The sequence below is a fragment of the Pelodiscus sinensis genome, chromosome 10 (genome assembly GCF_052426305.1).
Source record: "Pelodiscus sinensis isolate ZL-2025 chromosome 10, ASM5242630v1, whole genome shotgun sequence".
Lineage (NCBI taxonomy): Eukaryota > Metazoa > Chordata > Testudines > Trionychidae > Pelodiscus > Pelodiscus sinensis.
This window is the reverse complement of record NC_143061.1, coordinates 18,823,653-18,843,688: the sequence shown is the minus strand read 5'-3', so window position 1 is coordinate 18,843,688 and position 20,036 is coordinate 18,823,653. Positions and strand designations below refer to the sequence as shown.

Here is a 20,036-nt window from a genome sequence, read left to right as displayed (position 1 = left end):
CAAAATGGGTTACCTAGGGAGGTGGTAGAATCTCCATCTCTAGAAGTTTTTAAGTACTGGCTTGACAAGGCCTTGACTGGGATGATTTCGTTGGGATTGGTCCTGCTTTTAGTAGGGAGATATAAGCAAGTACTCGACTACTCGTGCCCCCCCTTAAAAGCTGGTTCCCCCCAGCAGTCTCCACGGTGCCACCTGCTCCCCATCCTCACTTCTGCCTCTATCAGAGGCAGCAGCGAGGTGGGGGAGGCTGTTCCGGCAGCAGTCCTTGCCCGTGGGGGTCCCAGCGGGGAGAAGAGGCTGGTCTATAGAAGAGTGAGGAGAGGCTCCTCTGATTATGATTATTTAGCTAGCGTGGTTTAGCTGGAGAAATAGAGAACGAAAGATACAACAAAAAAGGTGGCTGTTCCTCCTCTCAGAGCTATTGAGAGCTATTTTGGTGGCAACACCCAGTCAGAACTAACCTGCAAAGAGGATTCTGGACATTACTCCCAAGAGCAGCAACCTCTGACACATTCAGTTATTAACTCTTCTTATTACAGCTGACCTTGCATTGCTGATGCTACTTTCTGGGCCATCTATCACCCCATTTCAGAGGGGATCAAGGAAGAGGGTGATTAACCTTGCACACACACTCCGGCTACGTCTACACTGGCGCCTAATCACGGAAAAGCTATGCAAAAGAGGTAAGTCAGGATAGGGAAATCCGCGGGGGATTTAAATATCCCCCGCGGATTTAAATAAACATGTCCGCCGCTTTTTTTCCGGCTTGGAGAAAAGCCGGAAAAAAAACGTCTAGACTGGCGCGATCCTCCGGAATAAAGCCCTTTTCCGGAGGATCTCTTATTCCTACTTTGAAGTAGGAATAAGAGATCCTCCGGAAAAGGGCTTTATTCCGGAGGATCGCGCCAGTCTAGACGCTTTTTTTCCGGCTTTTCTCCAAGCCGGAAAAAAAGCGCCGGACATGTTTATTTAAATCCCCCACGGATTTCCCTATCCTGACTTACCTCTTTTGCATAGCTTTTCCGTGATTAGGGGCCAGTGTAGACGTAGCCTCCTTGAAGTGGCTGCAGCTGGTGTGCTTTCTGAACTACAAGGTAACTTTTCTTTTCCTTTTGGAGGTTTGTTTTTAAATCATTTACACTGAAAAACCAAGGGTGAATTTCTTATGCTTGTGCAACAATATGATTATTTCTTGCAAATATTTTGCCTGAAAATAATACCTTGACGAGAGTGCTGCCTTTTGGCAGCAGATTATGATGCACAAAAGGTGCATTTTCTTGAAAGATGATGATGTTGCATGCTTTAGTTCAAACAACAGCAAAACTGGAAGATTTGTCCCAGGATGATGACGATCCCAGTGGTTCAGATCAACATTTGCTTTATGGCTCCAGAGCGCCTTGATTTTTAATAACTTTTTGTTTTGGGCTTAAAATGCTTTATAAATTAACTTTTATAAAACATATTTATGATAATTACTTAATTTCTATACCAACAAACTGCTGAGCTAAAGGGGGTTCTCATACTTCATTGCACTGTGATACCCTTTCTGACAACAAAAATTATTACATGACCCCAGGGGGCAGCGCCTGAGTCCCCCCAAGTCCTGCTGCTTTGGGTGGAAGGGCAAAAGTTGAAGGCCCAGCCCCACCATCCTGGGCAAGGGGGGCAGAAGCTGAAGGCCAAGGGCTTCACCACTGGTCAGAGGGGCCAAAGCTGAAGGCCAAAGAGCTTTGGTGCTAGAGAGGGCGGAACCTGCAGACTGAACCCTGAAGCCCTTGGGTTTTGGATCCCAGTGGTGGGGCTTGGGCCTTAGGCCCCAAGAAGTCTAACATCTGTCCTGGTGACCCCATTAAAATGGAGCTGCAGAGCACTTTGGGGTCCCAACCAATAGTTTGAGAACTGCTGGACTAACTATTTACCTGTTCTTTTAAATGACCCAGGGTGTGATTCCAAGTTTGAGGGGCAGAGCGGGGCGGGTTTATCCTTTTTCTCTTCATCTTGCCAATTTTACCATGATGGGCAAATCGTTTCCTAGCCCTCACCTGGCTGTAGCGGAAGGAAAGGATTTCCCTTCCACCTCACCCCTGAACAATTGGGTTAGAGCCACTCAAGCCCAGCTCCTGTGTACAACTGCATGACAGCTGCTGCTTTCCTTGCTTCTTATGTATAAAAATGAGAAAAAAAAAGGGTGGGAAGCAAGCAATAATGGCTCAGTCATTTCCCTCTGTGAGCTGAGCAAAGAGCTGGCTGCACCTTTTCAGGGGTTCAGTAAATCACTGTCCCTCTTCCTGGCACAAGAGGAATGTCCAAGGTGGAATGGTGATGGGAGTCATCATAGTTCCCGTAACAACACACACATTCTTAAAACTGCATCTCATCGTCACAGTCTAGCCCTATTAATTATGTTTAATTGTTGATGTATTTTTTAAAAAAGGCAGAACAATTCCTAAACAGAACTTTTCCCCCTAAAATCTCCTTATATGGCATTAACAGCTCTAGGAAATGAGCTTATTCATTCTTACTACATTTCCTTCTCACCCCAAATAAGCAATAAATCCAGGCACTAGTTGTATATAACATGAACATGTATTGCATTATTGGCCAAATTCTCTTGTTACTATTGGAGTAAGCCATTTTTGTGTAACTAAGAATGCAGTTTGGCCTCTGCTTTAAATAATGTATTTTTAAAATGGTGTACTTTGGCTGGCTAGTTTGTTTACAGAGAGAAGGTGGATGAGGCAGTATCTTTTATTGGACTAACTTCTGTTGGTGAAAGAGACAAGCTTTTGCGCTTACACAGGGCTGTTCTTCAAGCTGGGGACTAACACAGAAGGAACAGCAGTTCAAACAACAATGTAAGTTTGTTTAGAGTCTTTTTTTTTAACTGTAATGGGACAAAGCAGTAACTGCGTCTTCAAAATTTTAGGGTGAGATTGGATTCTGAATGTTATAAAAACTCAAGGTTCAAGGCAGTGAGTGGGGTCTTTTTAGTCTTACCCAGTTCAAACACACATCAACTTTTGGGGTACTCCACTATATAAAGCAGGGGTGGGCAATAATTTTTGAAGGGGGACCATGAGTCTGCCCAAGGGGTGGGGTCTTGGGCTGAAGGGGTGGACCTTGAGTTAAAGGGGCGTGGTCTGTAAATAGCAAGAGTTGAAAGGGCCTATGCCTCCCAGGAAACGTGTTAGCGAAGGCCAGGACCTGTGAGCCCTTTCAATCCCTGCTATTTAAAGGGCTCGCACCTTGGCAATCACCCAGAAGGCACAAGTCCTTTAAATAGAAGCAGTTGAAAGGGTTTGCAGCGCCAAACCCTGCCGTTAAAGTGTTTCCCGGGAGCTGGGGAGGTGTGAGCCCTTTCAACTGCTTCTATTTAAATGGCTTGCCCCTCCTCAGCTTCCAGGCAACCCGTTAGGGGGCAGGACCAGGAGCTGCTGCATGGGCTGGATGAAAGAGCTTGGCAGGCCAGATCTGACCCACTGACAGGCTCTTGCCCGGCCCTGATATCAAGCAAAACCTAAGAGGGAGCTGTGGTTATCATCTTCCAAGTCTGTCAAAACAGTTCAGAAAAAATTCTGTTGTTCTATAAGGAACTTAAAGAAAACCCTAAAAGATACTACAAAATAGTGTCAGTCTAAGGAAAGTCATCACCAAAAATGACTTAATATTTTCTCTCAAGTTTGCATCTTTTTTCCTGAACGACATACATTTAAAACAAAAGCTATACGGTCAAATTAACAGGCTGAACTCAATAAGAATGTGCCATAGACTTCAAAGGAACCAGGAGTTGGCCTTGCTGGCATCTAAAAACAGCAAATCACTCCTAAAACATCTTCCTTAAGCAGAAAGAGAGCTTGCATATGATTTCTGCGTTATTTAATTACTGTTGTTACCAATAACTATTAACAGGCTGTCCCTTAATTTCCTTTAACAGAACAAATTTACTCAATTCATTTTCCCATGCAATAATCACATTCCAAAACAATCATGAGTTTAGAAGAGAGAGAAATCCTCCGGCATTCTACCCACCATGGCTAAGACATGCTGCAGGGTGTACTCAACTTCCAGAGTAAGGGTGGAGATGTGTGCAAATGGGGAAGCATCATGCTCAAATACTGGATCTCTCTTGGGACAACACACAATATTAAACAGAGGAGTTTGAAGTAATGTGTTGGAACATCATCATCTTAACACATGAGTTCAGGTGCTTCTGCTAATATATTATGAATTAATACTAGATGCTCAGTGAAATCTCCATTCAGAACAATTGCGCCTGTTCTGTGAAATCAGAGCAGCAGTTTTAGTCTGAACCACTTTGGAGCTAGTTTCAAGCAGCTGTGAGCATTATCAAGGAAACCGGTTTGATGCTGGAGCATAGACTTTCTTCCTAAATAGACATTACCACAAAACAGTGGTTTTCAATCTGGGGATTGCAGACTGTCTAAAACTTCCAAAGGGATCCATACCTCCATTCAACATTTTTTAAGGGTCTGCAAGTAAAAAAGGTTGAAAATCACTGTCCTAAGACCCTGGCAGAACTGGAAGCAGAACTGTATTTGAGAGTACAGTATAACAGCACAAGCTTTATGTGATGTGGTGTGAACCCCACAGAGTCTCCAAAACAGTTAACTGGGGCTTCAGAGCTCAGTTAGAGTGTCTGATTGCACCTGGAGAGAATCCAGGCCCAATTAAATATAAATGCAGGTGTGGGAGAGGAGATGGGTGGTCACTGTAAAGAAACCCAGAGGGGAAGCCATGGCTGCAGGCAGAGAGAGGAAGAACTGTGCAGTCCTTCTTTTAGCAATATAGAAACCTACAGAGTTGAAGGAGGAATGTGAGCCATGGGATTGTGTGCTTTGTAAAGGTCTCTAGCAAGAGGCCAGGAGAAAGAGAGGTCACCAGTGTGGAGCAATTGAGCCCTGACAAAATGATAGGACCTGGACCTCTAGGTAGGCATTTGGCCAAGGAACACAGCCAAGGGGAAATTTCAGAGGGCTAAAGTTGGAGCCCAAGGAAGGGGGAAGTCATTTAAGTTTGTATGTTCACTTGGGAATTATTGATGGGACTCCAGGTCTCTGTCCTGAAAAAAGGGTGAATCCTGATAAATGAAAAGGGGGGGTGCACCTTGCACAAAGTAGGTAAGGACCATGGGGCACAAAATCAGGAGGAGACCAGCCCAATGTCTTGAAATTATTTGTTGGGGTTGTGTTATCTCAGAAGGAAACTATAATGTGATCTGTCTGAAGGGCTTTCATAAGTAGAGGTAGGCTGCCCAGGGCTGGAGGAGCTGTCAGCAGATGGCACTAGACAAGAGAAGCCTGCTGTGCCGTGTTCACTCACAAGGGACATGTGTCAGCTCTAAATTCACTCTAGTACACCTTGTTATAGACTACAGGGATTCAGGCTTTCTTTGTAATCAAAGGGCCATTACAAGAAGCAATTTAAATGTCATGGGAGATTCCTGGGTTGAGCTTCTAGGGCTGCAATAGCTTTCCCACTCAACAGGTGTGGGTGCCCAGACTCCAAAGGCATCTCCATGCAGAGGGAGTGATGGAGGAGCCAAACATGCTAAAGCAGCCTCAGGTCATTTTTCACTCAATTCATGTGCTCTAGACTTGGGGTTGATGGTTGTAGTCTCCAGTCCCATCTATTCTACTGGAAAAAGGGCCCAGGTTTGCCCAGCTCAGATCTTTGGTCATTTTGGGCTCATCTAGACGATGCTAAAGTGTTAAAGAGGTTTCGAAAGTGGAGGTTTCGTGGCTTTTTGAAAAAGGGGGCAGGGTTGCCAAAAAAGTCACATCCAAGCTACTTTCACTTTCGAAAGCTCCGCTTTTGAAAGAGAGATCAGAAGAAGATATGCAAATTCCCGCTGAATTTGCATATCCTCTTTCGACACTTTAGCGTAGTCTAGATGAGCCCCCTAGCTAACCATTTGGGAAGATGAAGAAGGTACAGAAAAGGTTCATTAGCAGCTCAGTTGGGATAAGTTTTCCTCCCCGTCAGAAGCAGGGGGATTTTTCAAGTGAGAGACAGAGAATTCCTAAAGAAATTGCACAGTTAGGGAAAGAAACAAGGGGAAAAAAGTAAATTGCTTAGATTTAGGGAAAGGAATTATTTCAATTCTTTTATTCCCTAGAAGGGAAAACATACACTGCTGACTCTCTTGAATAACTCCAGGGAGCTGTTCCAAATGTAATCAACACATGAACCAAAGCAGCATGTATGACTGTAGTGGTCTGAGTGCTTCATCAACAGACTAATCACCTAACTTTCTGCAGTCAGGTATCTTTTGCATCTGTGCTCCAAAAGAAACTCCAAGAGCACTGATTTATCTGACAACTAGAGGGCAAGGCCACCACAATTAGTTTAGTCCAGGAGTGGGCAAGATCTGGCCCACCAAGCCTTTCAATCCTGCCAGGACCCTACGAGCAGTTCCATGCCACTCAAAGCAGTTGACTGCTCAGTGCAGCTCTCTGCGCAGCACACTGGGGAGAAGAAGGAAGCTTTACACAATCCCCCTCGCCTCCAACACAATCTCTCAGCTCCTGTTGGACTGAAACCAGCCAATGGGAGATGAGAGATTGTGCTGGGGCAGGGGCAGCATGCAAAACTGCTCCCCTCCCAGCACAGAGAGCCCGGTTGAACAGCCTTCCACTTTGAGTGAGGCTGGGGCTGCTGGCAGGCTATTCAAATGTTATCAGAGACAGCCGGGGGGGGGGGGGGGGGGGGACGGGGAGAAGAGGTGAGGTGCAGGAGCTGGCTGCTCCCTGTCTCCATCCCCAATGTGTAAACGTGTAACCACTAAAAAGATCCAGTGGTTACACTTTTACACAAATACATGTTAGTTAACATTCCTAACCCATACCCTCTTCTAGGGTACGTCTAGACTACATGCCTCTGTCGCCAGAGGCATGTAGATTAGGCTACCAGACATAGGAAAATGAAGCGGCGATTTAAATAATCGCCGCTTTATTTAAATTTACATGGCTGCCACGCTGAGCCGACAAACAGCTGATCAGCTCATCCCAGGAGGCATACCTGTGTGGTCGACATCATAGGTATTTATCAACCACCCAGGTATGCCTCCTGGGATGAGCTGATCAGCTGTTTGTCGGCTCAGCGTGATAGTCTGGACGCGCGGGTGTCGACATCATGGGTATTTGTCGACCACCCAGGTATGCCTCCTGGGATGAGCTGATCAGCTGTTTGTCGGCTCAGCGTGGCAGCCATGTAAATTTAAATAAAGCGGCGATTATTTAAATCGCCGCTTCATTTTCCTATGTCTGGTAGCCTAATCTACATGCCTCTGGCGACAGAGGCATGTAGTCTAGACGTACCCCTAGACACTGAACCCCCCACCTTCTGCCACAGGTCACAACCCCCTCCTTCACCCAAAATTACAGGTAGACTCATGGTTATAACACTACATTTTGCAAAATCCTACCATCAACAAGGGCCACTTAAAGACAGAGCATGTGCTATGGAACCCAGAGTCTAGACCAGCACTGTTAACAATTATTCTTGAAAATATCAATGAATTAGTGCATGTACTATACCCCATGAGGAGATGTTTTAGCACCTCCAGATGTGGACATTTATTACAAATACTGTACAATAGATAATGCATGCATTGCCATAATCAACTCTTTCTATTGTTGGAATTCAGTTGCCAGAACCAGGGAGTCAGGACTCTCTCTCCTCTCTCTCGTTTAATATGAAATCTCATAAAAGATAATAAGCCTGTTCCTTCATCTCATGGGGCTAATTGCCCTGTGCCATTTCTGAATGTAGAGTATGACATTTTATTACACATTATTTCATCTGTATCTATAGATAGATACTGGAAATCAGGTTTACCTTAAACAACAGATTTAGAAAGAAAACACACCTTAGATGGGAATACTATCATGTTTCACACGATAAATTTAATTTTTCCTGTGTACAGTGGATAAAGGAGTTTTGTTGAAGTGTTCACGAAACTGAACTCTGCCAACTCCACTGCAAACATTTAAAGTAACTACTTTATACAAAAGTTGAGAAGTGGGAATGAGTGGGAAAAGAATTGAAATTCTCAGTGACTTGAAAATCTGCAAGACACCATTTAGATAGCAGAATTAGGAAGCCTTATTTGCTGTTTTATACAGTCCTGCATTTGATCATAACACAGTAGACATTTATTATACTTCACTATGATTTTCTCTGCCACATTTGGTGTGAACGAGGGGGTGCCTTTTAAGAGCAGTACAATATGCACAAAGTAACCAAGTCTTAAAACAACCAATCTAATAAGTTACCGCAAAACAACATAAATAGAGCCAGCACCTCCAAGTCATCTCCAGATCCATAGCTGAGCTCACCCTGGTGCAAACTAGTGTAGTGCTCCTGATCTCTATAACCCCTGATGTCCTATAATGTTCGAAGCACTGCTAATGCAATTGTAAATGGACCAGTATGGGTCTTGCAGAGCTTCTCATGAAAGCATGAATAACATTGCAACAAGGAACAGAGAGGTAGCAATGTTAGTCTGATCTTGGTAAAACAAAAAAAGCAGTCATGTAGCACTTGAAAGACTAACAAGATGGTTTATTAGGTGATGAGCTTTCAGATCTGAAGAAATGGATCTGCCCCATGAAAGCTCATCACCTAATAAACCATCTTGTTAGTCTTTCAAGTGCTACATGACTGCTTTTTTTGTTTTATCATACCAAGGATTGCTGTGGAACCTGTTCTGAGGCTGGTGGAGCAATCAGTAATGCTCTGAATGCTTCAAGCAAAACAGTAGTGATAGTTCAGTGCTCACTACCCAGTACAAGTTATCCTGTGAATTTGCAATTCTTTGCACTAGCAAGGAGAACTGAAATAGAAGCAGTGAAATATCTGCTTCCTTATTGCAGAACTGACTTGTTTCAGGGTGGTGCAACATTCCTTGCTCAACAGTCAAAATGAGTGAAGGAAAGAAGTTTAAATTCAGCCCAGGACTATTAAATTTGTCTGTCATCCCTCACTCTAAGTACAAGAATACCTCCTTCAGCAGACAGTCTGAAACTGACTGGAATTTCAGAAAGCTCTGTTTCAGATCCATGCTGCTGTGGGAGGTGGGGAGAAGGGAACAGACCTATGCAACAGCACCTCAGATGTATGTAGTCGAACTGGATGGCAATTAGAAAGAGAAGAGCTCCAAGTGTTATCAGTTCTTCGCAGCATTCCCGCGTGATGTGAAACATGCAGTCAAATTCATGGATGTTTTTGTTCCCATATTATTATGAACGTTTTTAACAGATCAAAGACAGAAATAAATATTGCATAGCTCTTATATACCACTTTTCATCAGTAGATCTTAAATTTGTAGACTGACTTTGTAGACTATCAGCTTGGATTTTATCTTTTGTGGCAGACACAGCCTTTGGGAAATTTTCAACCTGTCTATAATAGGGCAAGCCATCCAGAAAGTTGAAATCTGAATGCCAGGAATCCTGCTGTGTTGCCTTCCAATATAGGAATATTTCAGGATTGAAAAGAGAAGCCTGAAACCGTCAGATTAATTGAGGTTCTGTGCTAACAATGAGTATCAAGAATAAGCTTGTCACAGGCATTTAGAAGCAGTATAGTTATTGGAATAGAGGATTAATCCAGGATAGATTAACATTCCAATAAAGTTATCTTATACCTGAGATGGGGGAGTCTGGAATTTTTTTAGGTTTAGAAATCATGGCTAGCTTCATTTAGATTGAAGTGGTCAGAAAAATGAGATTGGATATTCTTATCATTGTTAGTGCACCCCTATTTTAGCTACTGAAATCTGTACCTGTCTGTACCAGTGAACGGCCAAACAGCATCAAGCTGAGTATTAAACTTTTAAAATGATACTAGGGGACTGCACCCCCTGCACACTATGCTTGCCAACCCCCCTCTCTCTAGGGGTGGGTGGGTGGTTGGCCAGGGGTAAAGGGTAGGACCAGGGGAGGGTGCAGGAGCAGGCTGGTGACAAGTGTCTGGCTGGGGGGAGGGTGCAGAAGTTAGCAGGGGCTGCAGGGTCTCGGGCTGGTGGAAAATGAGTGAGTGGGCTGGGGGTGCGGGGTCTCGATGGAGGGTTTATGTCAGGGGGCTGGAGGTGTGGGTCTCAGTAGGGCGGTGAGTGAAGGGGCTGGGCATATGGGGTGCGTGAGGAGGTTGGGGGTACAGGGTCTTGACAGAGGAGTGTGAGAGGGAGCCGGGGATGTGACGTCTTGGCGGGGTGGTGAGTGAGTGAGCTAGGGACATGCTGGGAGCCTGCACTAGCGCTCCAGCCTCGCTACCCACACCAAGCTGAGACCTGGCACCCTTAGTCTCCTCACTCACCACCCTGCTGAGACTTGACACCTGCACCCCACTCACTGACCTCCCGAGACCCTGCACCCCATCCCCTCTCACTCACCTCCCTGCCGAGATCCTGCACCCACGGCTCCCACACTCACCAGCTCCAGATCAGCAGTCCCTGCTCTCCCTGCAGCAGGGAGTCCATGCTGGCATTCCAGCCTCATCTCCCTGGTCTCTTCCCCCTCCCTCCCACGAGGTTGAAGCGCCAGCGGAACCGCGATGATCTGCTGCTCCCCCATCCCCGCTGCTTCCCATCCAGTCTGCCTCCAGCCCCACTTTTGCTTCTGGGTCTGGGGCCCTGCCACTCCATGACCCAACAGGGAACCGCCAACAGCGGCCTGGCCTGAAACAGGCAGCAGCAGCGGTTCTCTGCTGGGTCACGGGACCCTGGACCTGGAAGCAGAAGCAGGACCGGAGGCGGCTGGATGGGAAGCGGCAGGGACAGAGAAGCACTAGAGCTCGCTGAGCATTCTGCAGCCATCTCACACCAAGAGGCTGCCGGTGGGACCCGAGAACTGGGACAGGAGGCGGCTGGGCTGAGAGAGCCAGAGCCCAGCAGCAGGCAGTGAAGCGGGGAGATGGAGATGCCGGGGCCCTGAAATGCAGTGAGCAACAGGCACCTCCTGACCCTCCTGAAAGGGAGCTGTGGGCCAATGGGAAGCACAGAGTACCTCCTGAGGAGAGGCCGAGAGGAATGACCGGTCTGGGTTGGAACCCTCACCCACCAGAACCCCCGGAGTCCTGCCCCCCTTCCATGCCCACATTCAGCCCTGGCCTCACTCCTGGGCGGGAAGAGGGAAATCACCCCAGCCCCAATGGTGAAGGTTTCCCATCCTGCCCTAAGCCATGGATTCTGTTTCCCTTTCTGACTGCAGAGGCGGGCAGAGGGGAATGGGGTGCATAATGATGATACTCTGTCAGTCCCACAGGAAAAAAAATGTATGTATATAGAGAGATTACATGTAAAAGATCTTAAAGGCAAATTAAATGAGATTATCTCCAAGAGAGTAAGATATAAAAATAATCAGTCTCCAGGGTAGATCAGTCAGTCCTTCTTTATAAAAAAACCTTTACAACTAACTAGAAATTCTGTACAGAGACACAGTAATGTAATAGGTTTTAGTGTATGCTATGAACAGTTTTATAAGACAGCACCTGTCATGTCTAAGCTTTGCTTTCAGTAATTATATTGTGGGTCACAAAAGCTGCCCTACTACCTCTAAAATCCTCTAGGAATGTGTTATGAAGCAAAACTCAGGAGACAAGACTCAGGCTATGTCTACACTATGGGGCTTTATTGGAAAAAGGTATGCAAATTGTGCACCTTTTTCCGATAGTTTTTTCGGAAGAGGCTTTTCCGAAATTTGGCTCATCTACACTGGGCCAAATTTCAGGAAAAAAACCTTTCGGAAGAGCCCTTCTTCCTCGTGGGAGGAGGGAGACAGGGCTTCCGAAAGAGCGCATCTGCTCTTCTGCCAAAAAAAGCGGAAGAGCAGACGCGTTCCCTGGACGTGGCAGAGTTTTTCTGGGTATCCCAGAAAACCCCCCGTAGTCTAGACATAGCCTCAGACATGTTCTCTTCTGTGATTCTCTATTCCTTAGTTCCCATGTAAGCAAAGGCCATAGAACTGACAGCCAACCTTCCAGCTCTTGCAAAACAACTATTCTACTCACTGTTGTGGAGACATCCATTTCTACTTATTCCCTCTCCCCTAATTCCCTGCTTTCATTTGGGGAAGAATGGAAACTTCTCTAATAAATTAAACCAAAGGCCAGAAGCAGAAAAAAATCATAAGCACCAGACAAGTTGCTAAAAGCAGCCTTGGAATAAGCAAATGCAGTTCCACTGACATCAAAAAAGTTACATTTACTTGAACCAAGGCTGAACTTGGACAAGGAAAGGAGAAAGCTAAAAGATGGAACAGGGATCAAACTAGGGATGTAAAAGTGTACCTGTTTAAATGGTTAACCGATAAACAGTTTCTGTTACCGTTACGCACCAAGCTGGCCTCGATCCCAGGGAGCCAGCTTTGCTGTGGGCTCTACAGTATAACCTTCAGCGGCGGATATAGAGCAGGGCGAGCGGGGCGGCTGCCCTGGGCTCCGTGCTTCAATAAGCCCCGCGCCAGCCCCACTCACCCTGCCGTATATCTGCCGCTGCTGCCCTTACCTGTTGGAGCCGCATCCGCCGCTGCCTTTCGCTGCAAGTCCACAAGCGGCTCCGTTAGCCAGTGGCATGCAAACGGCGGCAGCTCGTTGCCAGGGAGGCAAAGGGCGATGCCTGGCCATGGCTCCCGGGTATCCCGCTGTTCCACCCTCCTGCCCCGCTCAGAGAGAGGTGGGGGTGGCGCGGTTTCTCCCCCGGGGAGAGCCCAGACCCTTTTCCCACTGCCAGGGAGACCCCAGCTCCTCCCGCCAGTCCCCACCTCCCCCCATTCGTGGGCGCAGCGTGATCCAGCTCCACAGACAGCGCCCCCCCCACACATACACATCCCTGGGAGCAGGGGGAGTTGCCAGCTGCCCCCGCCCAGCCAGGAGCTGTTTGAGAGGCTGAAATGGTTATTTTGGCCTGTCTGATGAGTCAGACACCCCTGCCCGCTGGTCCTCCCTATGGCCCATCTGTGTGCCATCCTCCACGTAGCCACACCCTGCCTGCCCCCCAACCCGAATAACCACACGCTGCCTGCCCCGAGTCCCAACACTCACATGCTGCCTGACCCCCAAATCCTAGCACCCACACACTGCCTGTCCCCCCCAAATCCCAACACCTAATGCTGCCTGGCCCCCCAAGTCCCAACAGCCACATGCTGCCTCCCCCAACACCGAACGCCGCCTGGCCCCCCTAAGCCTCAACACCCACACTCCACCTGGCCCCCGCAAGTCCCGCCTGGCTGCGGAACACTCAACGCTGCCTGGCAAACACCAGCCAAAGAGAATCTACTGTGAGCCAGGAGAGTTTTGTAGGTCTTTCGATTATATCGATTGAAAATGACCTGTGTAAAGAAATGGACTTTACTGACATAATTGAAGAATGTGCTGCCAAAAGAGCTAGACAGCTATAGTAGACTTAAATACAAATTAAAATGTTTAATTATTAATGTAGAATTGTGTTTAAGAATGAATTACAATATAATTAAAATAAAAATTATCCAACTAAATTAAGTTTCTATCAAATTTACCCAATTCACATTTAATATGAAAAATAGCCTTCAATTTGCGCATATGACGCCTTTTTTCTATTTGTTTCCAATGGGGGCCCCCGCAAAATTGTGCTGCCCTGGGCCCCGCAAAACTCTCATCTGCCCCTGATAACTTTTATACTGTCATACAACGCTTCAGGCTCTGCAATATAAAAGTTATAACACATGCTGTGGGCTCTGAAGAACTGTGTAACTGCTAGGATTTTAGTGATCACAGAGTTATCTTTTTAAATAATTTTTTAGATCAAACTTCTGAAAATTGAACCTTTTCAGCCAAAGGCAGGAAATGCTGCTTCATTTCTGCTGTCAATTTTTAAACCAAGATTGGATGTTTTTCAAACAGATATGCGCTAGGAATTATTCTGAAGAATCCCTTTGTCTGTAACCTGTGCTATACAAGAGGTCAGACTAGGTGACTCCAGTAGTCCTTTCAGACAATGTAATCTGTTCACTGAGAGCAGGGCAATCCCTAGAAGGGTGCAAGGCCTTCACCCCATGCTCTGCTACCACCCTTGCTCTGCTTCTAGCCCACTCCACTTGCTCTTCCAAGCGACATGGAGAACTTGCAGGGTGGGCTGGGGCTAGGTCACTCCACTTCCTGCTACCACTGGTAAGTGTAGGGGCAGACCCACCCCCTACTGCCAGTGTCATGCCCCCACTAATCCCCTTGGCCCCATGCTTCCAAGTCCCCCTGAAGCATAGGGTCTTCCAAAGCATGGGGCCTGGGGCAGAGTTCATTCATGCATCAGGAACTGCAAAACGCAATAAAAAAGGCCCCTGTCTCCTGAGCTGTGTAGGAAGGCTGGGAAAGCTACGTAAAGGAGTGGCATGCAGGTAAGAAAGAAGATAGGGCTCTGCTTTTGATTTCTCTCTCAGAAAAGGATCCTCCCACATATTTATAACTAAATGTTTCTGCCAAAAGTTTGTGAATAGGTTTGCCGGTCCTCCGTATAAAAAAGGTTGGGAACCACTGTACTAGACCTGTCTTGCCCCCTCACTAGCTCATCTTTGGAGTATTTCAGCACACTTACACTTCCAAAATTATCACAACAGCAGCAGCCATATCCTAAAAGAACAACTAATTATGCAAAAAAAAAAAAAGGGAAGGGCTTACTAATTATAAAGTGTTGCTTTTCTAATAAGAATAACTTTCTCAATCACTTGATCAAGTTAAAATAGTGAATGAAATAATTCAATGCCAAATGTTTCTACGTAAATAGATTTATTCTAAATCAAAAGTTGTTGCCATTGGCAATAGTTTTATTTATTTTTAGTATTAAAGGAATTAACACTCTTTCACAAGATGAACTGGGATCTTCAAATTATAAAGAGCTCCAAAGAAAGGAAACCCAGAAAAGTAAGTATTTGTAGTCACCAACTTTTTAAAAGGACACCGTCAATTTAAAATCAAAGCTACTGAAAAATAAAAGTTCAAAGTACAGTTACATATGGAAACTGTCAGAGTTTCTCTGCCAATGTATTTTGTTTTGTGTTGTTTAAAACATGTTTCTTTAAAAAATATTTTCCTCTCCTCTGTTGCTTTGTGAAAGCCCCACACTAACACCAGGGGAAATTAACTGTAAACAAAAGACTGTACAATTGTTTATATTTGTTCTAAGTGGTCATAAAATATCACCAAATCAGAATTCTTCACACATTTACACAAGTGAATTATATACTTACTCTTCATAAATGGAAATGACTAGAGAAGGTACAAGGCAGTATAGAGGGTTGGGACAATGGGCAAAGTGATTTTTTCTAATTGCTTTTGTTTATATTGATGTTGAGGGTTTCTTATAAAAATAGTAAGCCAAAAATGCTATTTGTGTGAGTTTTTTTGAACCAATGGTGTCCCTTTACTTTTCTGTATGAAAAGTGTTTACATGTGTATGGTAGTAAAAGATTTATTACTGCCAAACAGGGCACCTTTAAATAGAAAATCGTAGCTACACCGTAGATATGTTGGTTATGTCTCCCAGAGGCTTTAAAACATATTTATAAATTAAAATAATTGATACTTGATTTTTCATATTTTAATTTTTTCATAATAAATTTAAAGTAATCAAAAGGGATATAACAAAATGCTGCATGATCCATGATGATGAGCTTCTGCAATTGAGTTCTGATTATTTTTTCATGTATTTGTTTATTTTGACAGGAATATGGTGGCTCAACATAATGTTTGGAAGGTGGATGTTTATAAGTCATCCCCAATGACTACTGTCTATATATCCCTTCTCCTTTATTTGGATAGCATGGTTTCTTTTTCTTTTTCTCAGTTTTGTGAGAGTAGAAAACTTAAGTGAATTGACACTTCACTAGGCAACAGTCGTTTATACATCCTTGGTCACTACAATGAAGATTGTTAATATTTTCTATGGCATTTCTATGGTATGAGGAGAGGCTAAAGAGACTGGGACTTTTCAGTTTAGAAAAGAGGAGACTGAGGGGAGATATGATAGAGGTCTATAAAATCATGAGTGGTGTGGAGAGGGCTGATAAAGAAAAGTTATTTATTAGTTCCCATAATAGAAGAACTAGAGGACACCAAATGAAATTAATGGGTAGCAGGTTTAAAACTAATAAAAGGAAGTTCTTCTTCACACAGCGTGTTGTCAACCTGTGGAACTCCTTGCCAGAGGAGGCTGTGAAGGCTAGGACTATAATAGAGTTTAAAGAAAAGCTAGATAATTTCATGAAGGTTAGGTCCATAAAACGCTATTAGCCAGGGGATAAAATGGTGTCCTTGGCCTCTGTTTGTCAGAGGCTGGAGAGGGATGGCAGGAGACAAATCGCTTGATCATTGTCTTCAGTCCACCCTCTCTGGGGCACCTGGTGCTGGCCACTGTCGGCAGACAGGATACTGGGCTAGATGGACCTTTGGTCTGACCCAGTACGGCCGTTCTTATGTTCTTATTATAGTATTTCAATGTGAGATAATAAAATTAGTAATGATGGTTTTAGACCATAGCTAAACTTAGTCAGCAACTAATTCTCTTGAAGTTAATAGATGGTGAGCCTACTCCTGCTGCTGTGTAAAGGCCATATTAACAAATCTATAGCATTCATTCTACATATTGATGCATGTGATTGGATGATCAATACTCATGTTCTAGACACTTTAAAAAGTTTTTTAAAAGAATATATAACCGGTAAAGTTTTCAAAGTTTTCAAAAACAACCACAGATGTGTGGTGCCTGACTTGGAATCCCTAGGGCTGGAGTCTCACTGGTGCTGAAGGCCCATACTTCCCACTGAATTGATGTTTCATACAAAAGTTTTAACACATTGGACCTAATTTTCAGAAGTTCTGAAATAAATAGGAGCTTTCAGTTCTCAGCATCAGGTACAAAGTAGCTCAGTTTGGGGCATCCTAAAATGGAAGCACAGGATTTAAAAAAAAAATGTGGCTGCTTTGAGTCAGAAATTGAGAGCTGCTTCCCACCACCGCCTCAGCACAGGCAACTCGTGGTAGTACTCAGAGGTGCAGAGCCCCCCCTGCCACTGCCAACATTTTAATTGGGATGTCCCCCACATGCTCCCTCTCTAGGTGGCCCTCTCTGCAGCCCTCCCTCTCCAGGCATCAGTTGCCCCTGCCCCCAAAGTTATTAAAAGTCTTTATTCAAAAAGCCTCTAAGGATGCCATACAAAAATATATCTACAATTATTAAACTGTTCCTCTCCTAGCATAGCTGAATGACAGGTGTAATGCTCAGCAACTTCAAACTCACACCTGAATTTCATGTCAGTAGACACCAAATAATACAGACAAGACAACTTAAAGCAACAAGCAAAAGGCACTGTGTGACACGTGCTCTTCTGTTGCTGAATGAATAAGAACAAGAGGCTGCTGTGAGTGTTCCTTTAAATAAACTGGAGATTGTAAAATACCTTGGGATTGAGGTATTATATAAATAGGAGAGGGGGAAATGCTGGGGCCATCAGACTCAGTGAAGACCCTCTCATTGACTTCAATAGGGCCAGGATTTCAAGGACAGTTCGTTACAGGGACACCGTGTTCCAAGCGGATGGAGTGAGCAGACCTCTGGCTGGGGAGGGCAATAAGCTTGGTGGGCAGCAGTTAAGGAGCCCAGGGCTCTCCGCTGGGGAGAGAAAAGCACCTCAGGAGCCACTGGGGCAGGCCGGGTGGGCGTCCCCTGCAGAGGTCACTGGAGGCAGCATTACCTTGTAGCTGGGCTGAGAGCGACTCCTGGTGCTGCTGGTACTTGAGCGCCACCGCCTCGGCTTTCCGGAGCTGGCTCTGTAGCTCGTAGTACACCACGGCCCCGTAGAGGAAGCCGAACGCGACGGTCAGGAGCAGAAGGGTCTGGAAAATCCGCTTCTGTTTTCGGGAGCACATCCCGTTGCCCATAGTCCCTTCGCGGGTCCCGGAGCCCCCCCACCCCGGCGGCTTAGCGGCGGCAGCTGGAGGAGGAGGAGGCAGCATTGGGCACCAAGGGACAGAGCCGGGAGGAAGGGACCCTGCGCGCTTCAGCCCCCTCCCACTGCGCCTGCCTTGACACCGGGGCCACGGTGAGCCGGCTGCGGGCAGAGGAACACGCGGCGGCCCTGGGGCTCTGTGCAGCCGGCAGGGGCTCGATGGCCGCCGGAGCGCTGGGGGAGGGATGAGGCGGGGTCTCTTACTCCAGGGCGGGGAGAGGTGGAGCGCAGCCGGCTGCGTGCCGGGAGAGAGGGGTCTCTACACCCCGGCTCCTGCCGTCCTGTCTGCGGGACTTGGGGGTCTGCAGGGCCCTGCTCAGTGTCTGTGGGTGCTGGGCCAGGGGACCCGCAGCTCCCCTCGTCCCTACCTGGGTTGCTTTGGGAGAGGGTCAAAGGGTGAGCGTCTTTCCCTGTCAGCTCCCTCCCCGCCTGCCCGCTTTAAGGGGGGGGGGTCCTCTGTGCATCAGCTCCCTCCCCGGCTACCCGCTTTAAGGGGGGGGGTCCTCTGTGCATCAGCTCCCTCCCCGGCTACCCGCTTTAAGGGGGGGGGTCCTCTGTACATCTGCTCCCTCCCCGGCTACCCGCTTTAAGGGGGGGGGATTCTCTGTGCATCTGCTCCCTCCCCGGCTACCCGCTTTAAGCGGGGGGTGTCTCGGTGCATCGGCTCCCTCCCCGCATGCGCGCTTTATGGGGGGGCTCTGTGGATCAGCTCCCTTCCCGGCTGCCCGCTTTAGGGGTGGGGGGGGGGGTTCAGCGCATCAGCTCCCTTCCCGCATGCGCGCTTTAAGGGGGGGGGTCTCGGTGCATAGGTTCCCTCCCCTCCTACCCGCTCCACTCTGCTGCCACCTGAACGGGAAACAAAGGAAACTTCCCTGCCTGCCCTGGCCACCTTCCAGCCCTTAACTTACGTGTCACCTCCGCTCCTCGGCCGCTCTCTGCAGTGGGATCCCCGAAGGAAGTCCCGCTCCGGGCGCTGCCTCATTGGGCCCAGCCTCTGCCCACCCCCCTCCCTTCTGGGAGCAGTGTCTGTGCGCATTGGGTGCCCGCTGTGTCCGTCTGGCCCACGGGGCGCTCTCGTTCCCTCTCCCCGCCTTCTCCTGCGTTCCTGGCTCGCCGCCTTGGAAAACGGCACGCGGGAGAGCTGGGGCCGCGCCTGGCTCTCCATGTGCGCGCGCGAGGGCTGCGTGTGTATCTGCCAGACTGGCACGTGGAGGGTGCGTGTATACAAATTCCAACTAGGCACACGGGCTGGGGGGGCTGTGCAACCCCTCCCTCCCCCGCTGTGCAAGCAGGCGCCTAGCTGTGGGCACACGTTGTAGGTGTACGCACACACTTCCCAGCTGCACAGTCCTACGGACGCGTCTGGGCTGTGTGAGTGCTTTCCAGCTGTGTACATCGGTAGTGTAGGCATGTGGCAACAGAGGACAGGCTGCGAAGGTTAGTGTGTTGTGCATGTCATCTGCAGAAAGAAACGGCCTGTGTGTACATTCACTCCTCCATACTCCTGTGTAGGCGCTGGATATGTAGGGTCCAGCGGCACACACATGTACACATCAGTTCCAGCCCCGTACATCTGTCTGTGGGTTCCAGCTGTATACGTGGTTGTACTGTGTGTTGCAGTTTCAGCTGCATACATAGATGCATGGGTGGCAGGTTTGTATAATTTTTGGTGGTGCCCCATTAGCCACGCCCTCCACCCCCATTGGCCACACTTCTGGAGGGAACACACTCTGGGCAAGATGGACACATGACCAGAAGTAAAAGGTGTCATGTCACCCATCTCAAAGGGCTTTTCCCACCATTCTCCTACCAAGAACGATTAGTTTGGCACCCACCAAACCCCCCTCATGCAACTATCCTGCAGTTGCATTAACCCAATGTGTGTGACATTAACTCAGGGGCAGAGAGGCTGGGGGAAGTGTTCCCTCTAAGGCTATGTCTACACTCGTGGCTTCTTGTGCAAGTACAGCCATTCTTGTGCAAGAACCCACAGAGCATCCACACTGCCTGCCTGCTTTTGCTCAAGGAAATTTACAGTAT

The 20,036-nt window shown here is 47.1% G+C and overlaps 1 protein-coding gene across 3 annotated transcripts in view; it reads right to left on the bottom strand.

Moving 5' to 3' along the window:
* GOLIM4 (golgi integral membrane protein 4) overlaps window positions 1–19,057 on the bottom strand; it is a 60,101-nt gene extending 41,044 nt beyond the window's left edge. Inside the window, exons 1-2 of one of the 3 annotated variants that reach the window (XM_075937888.2) lie at window positions 18,905–19,057; window positions 17,742–17,981 (exon numbers count right to left, since the gene is read on the bottom strand). In XM_075937888.2, coding sequence (XP_075794003.2) covers window positions 17,742–17,928 — 187 coding nt within the window. In that variant the 5' untranslated portion in view covers window positions 17,929–17,981; window positions 18,905–19,057. Of the gene's footprint in view, window positions 1–17,741; window positions 18,493–18,904 lie in introns of those variants that run through there. The other 2 variants (XM_089780776.1, XM_075937887.2) reach the window with 2 other exon arrangements.
* Between the last annotated feature and the right edge of the window lie 979 nt (window positions 19,058–20,036).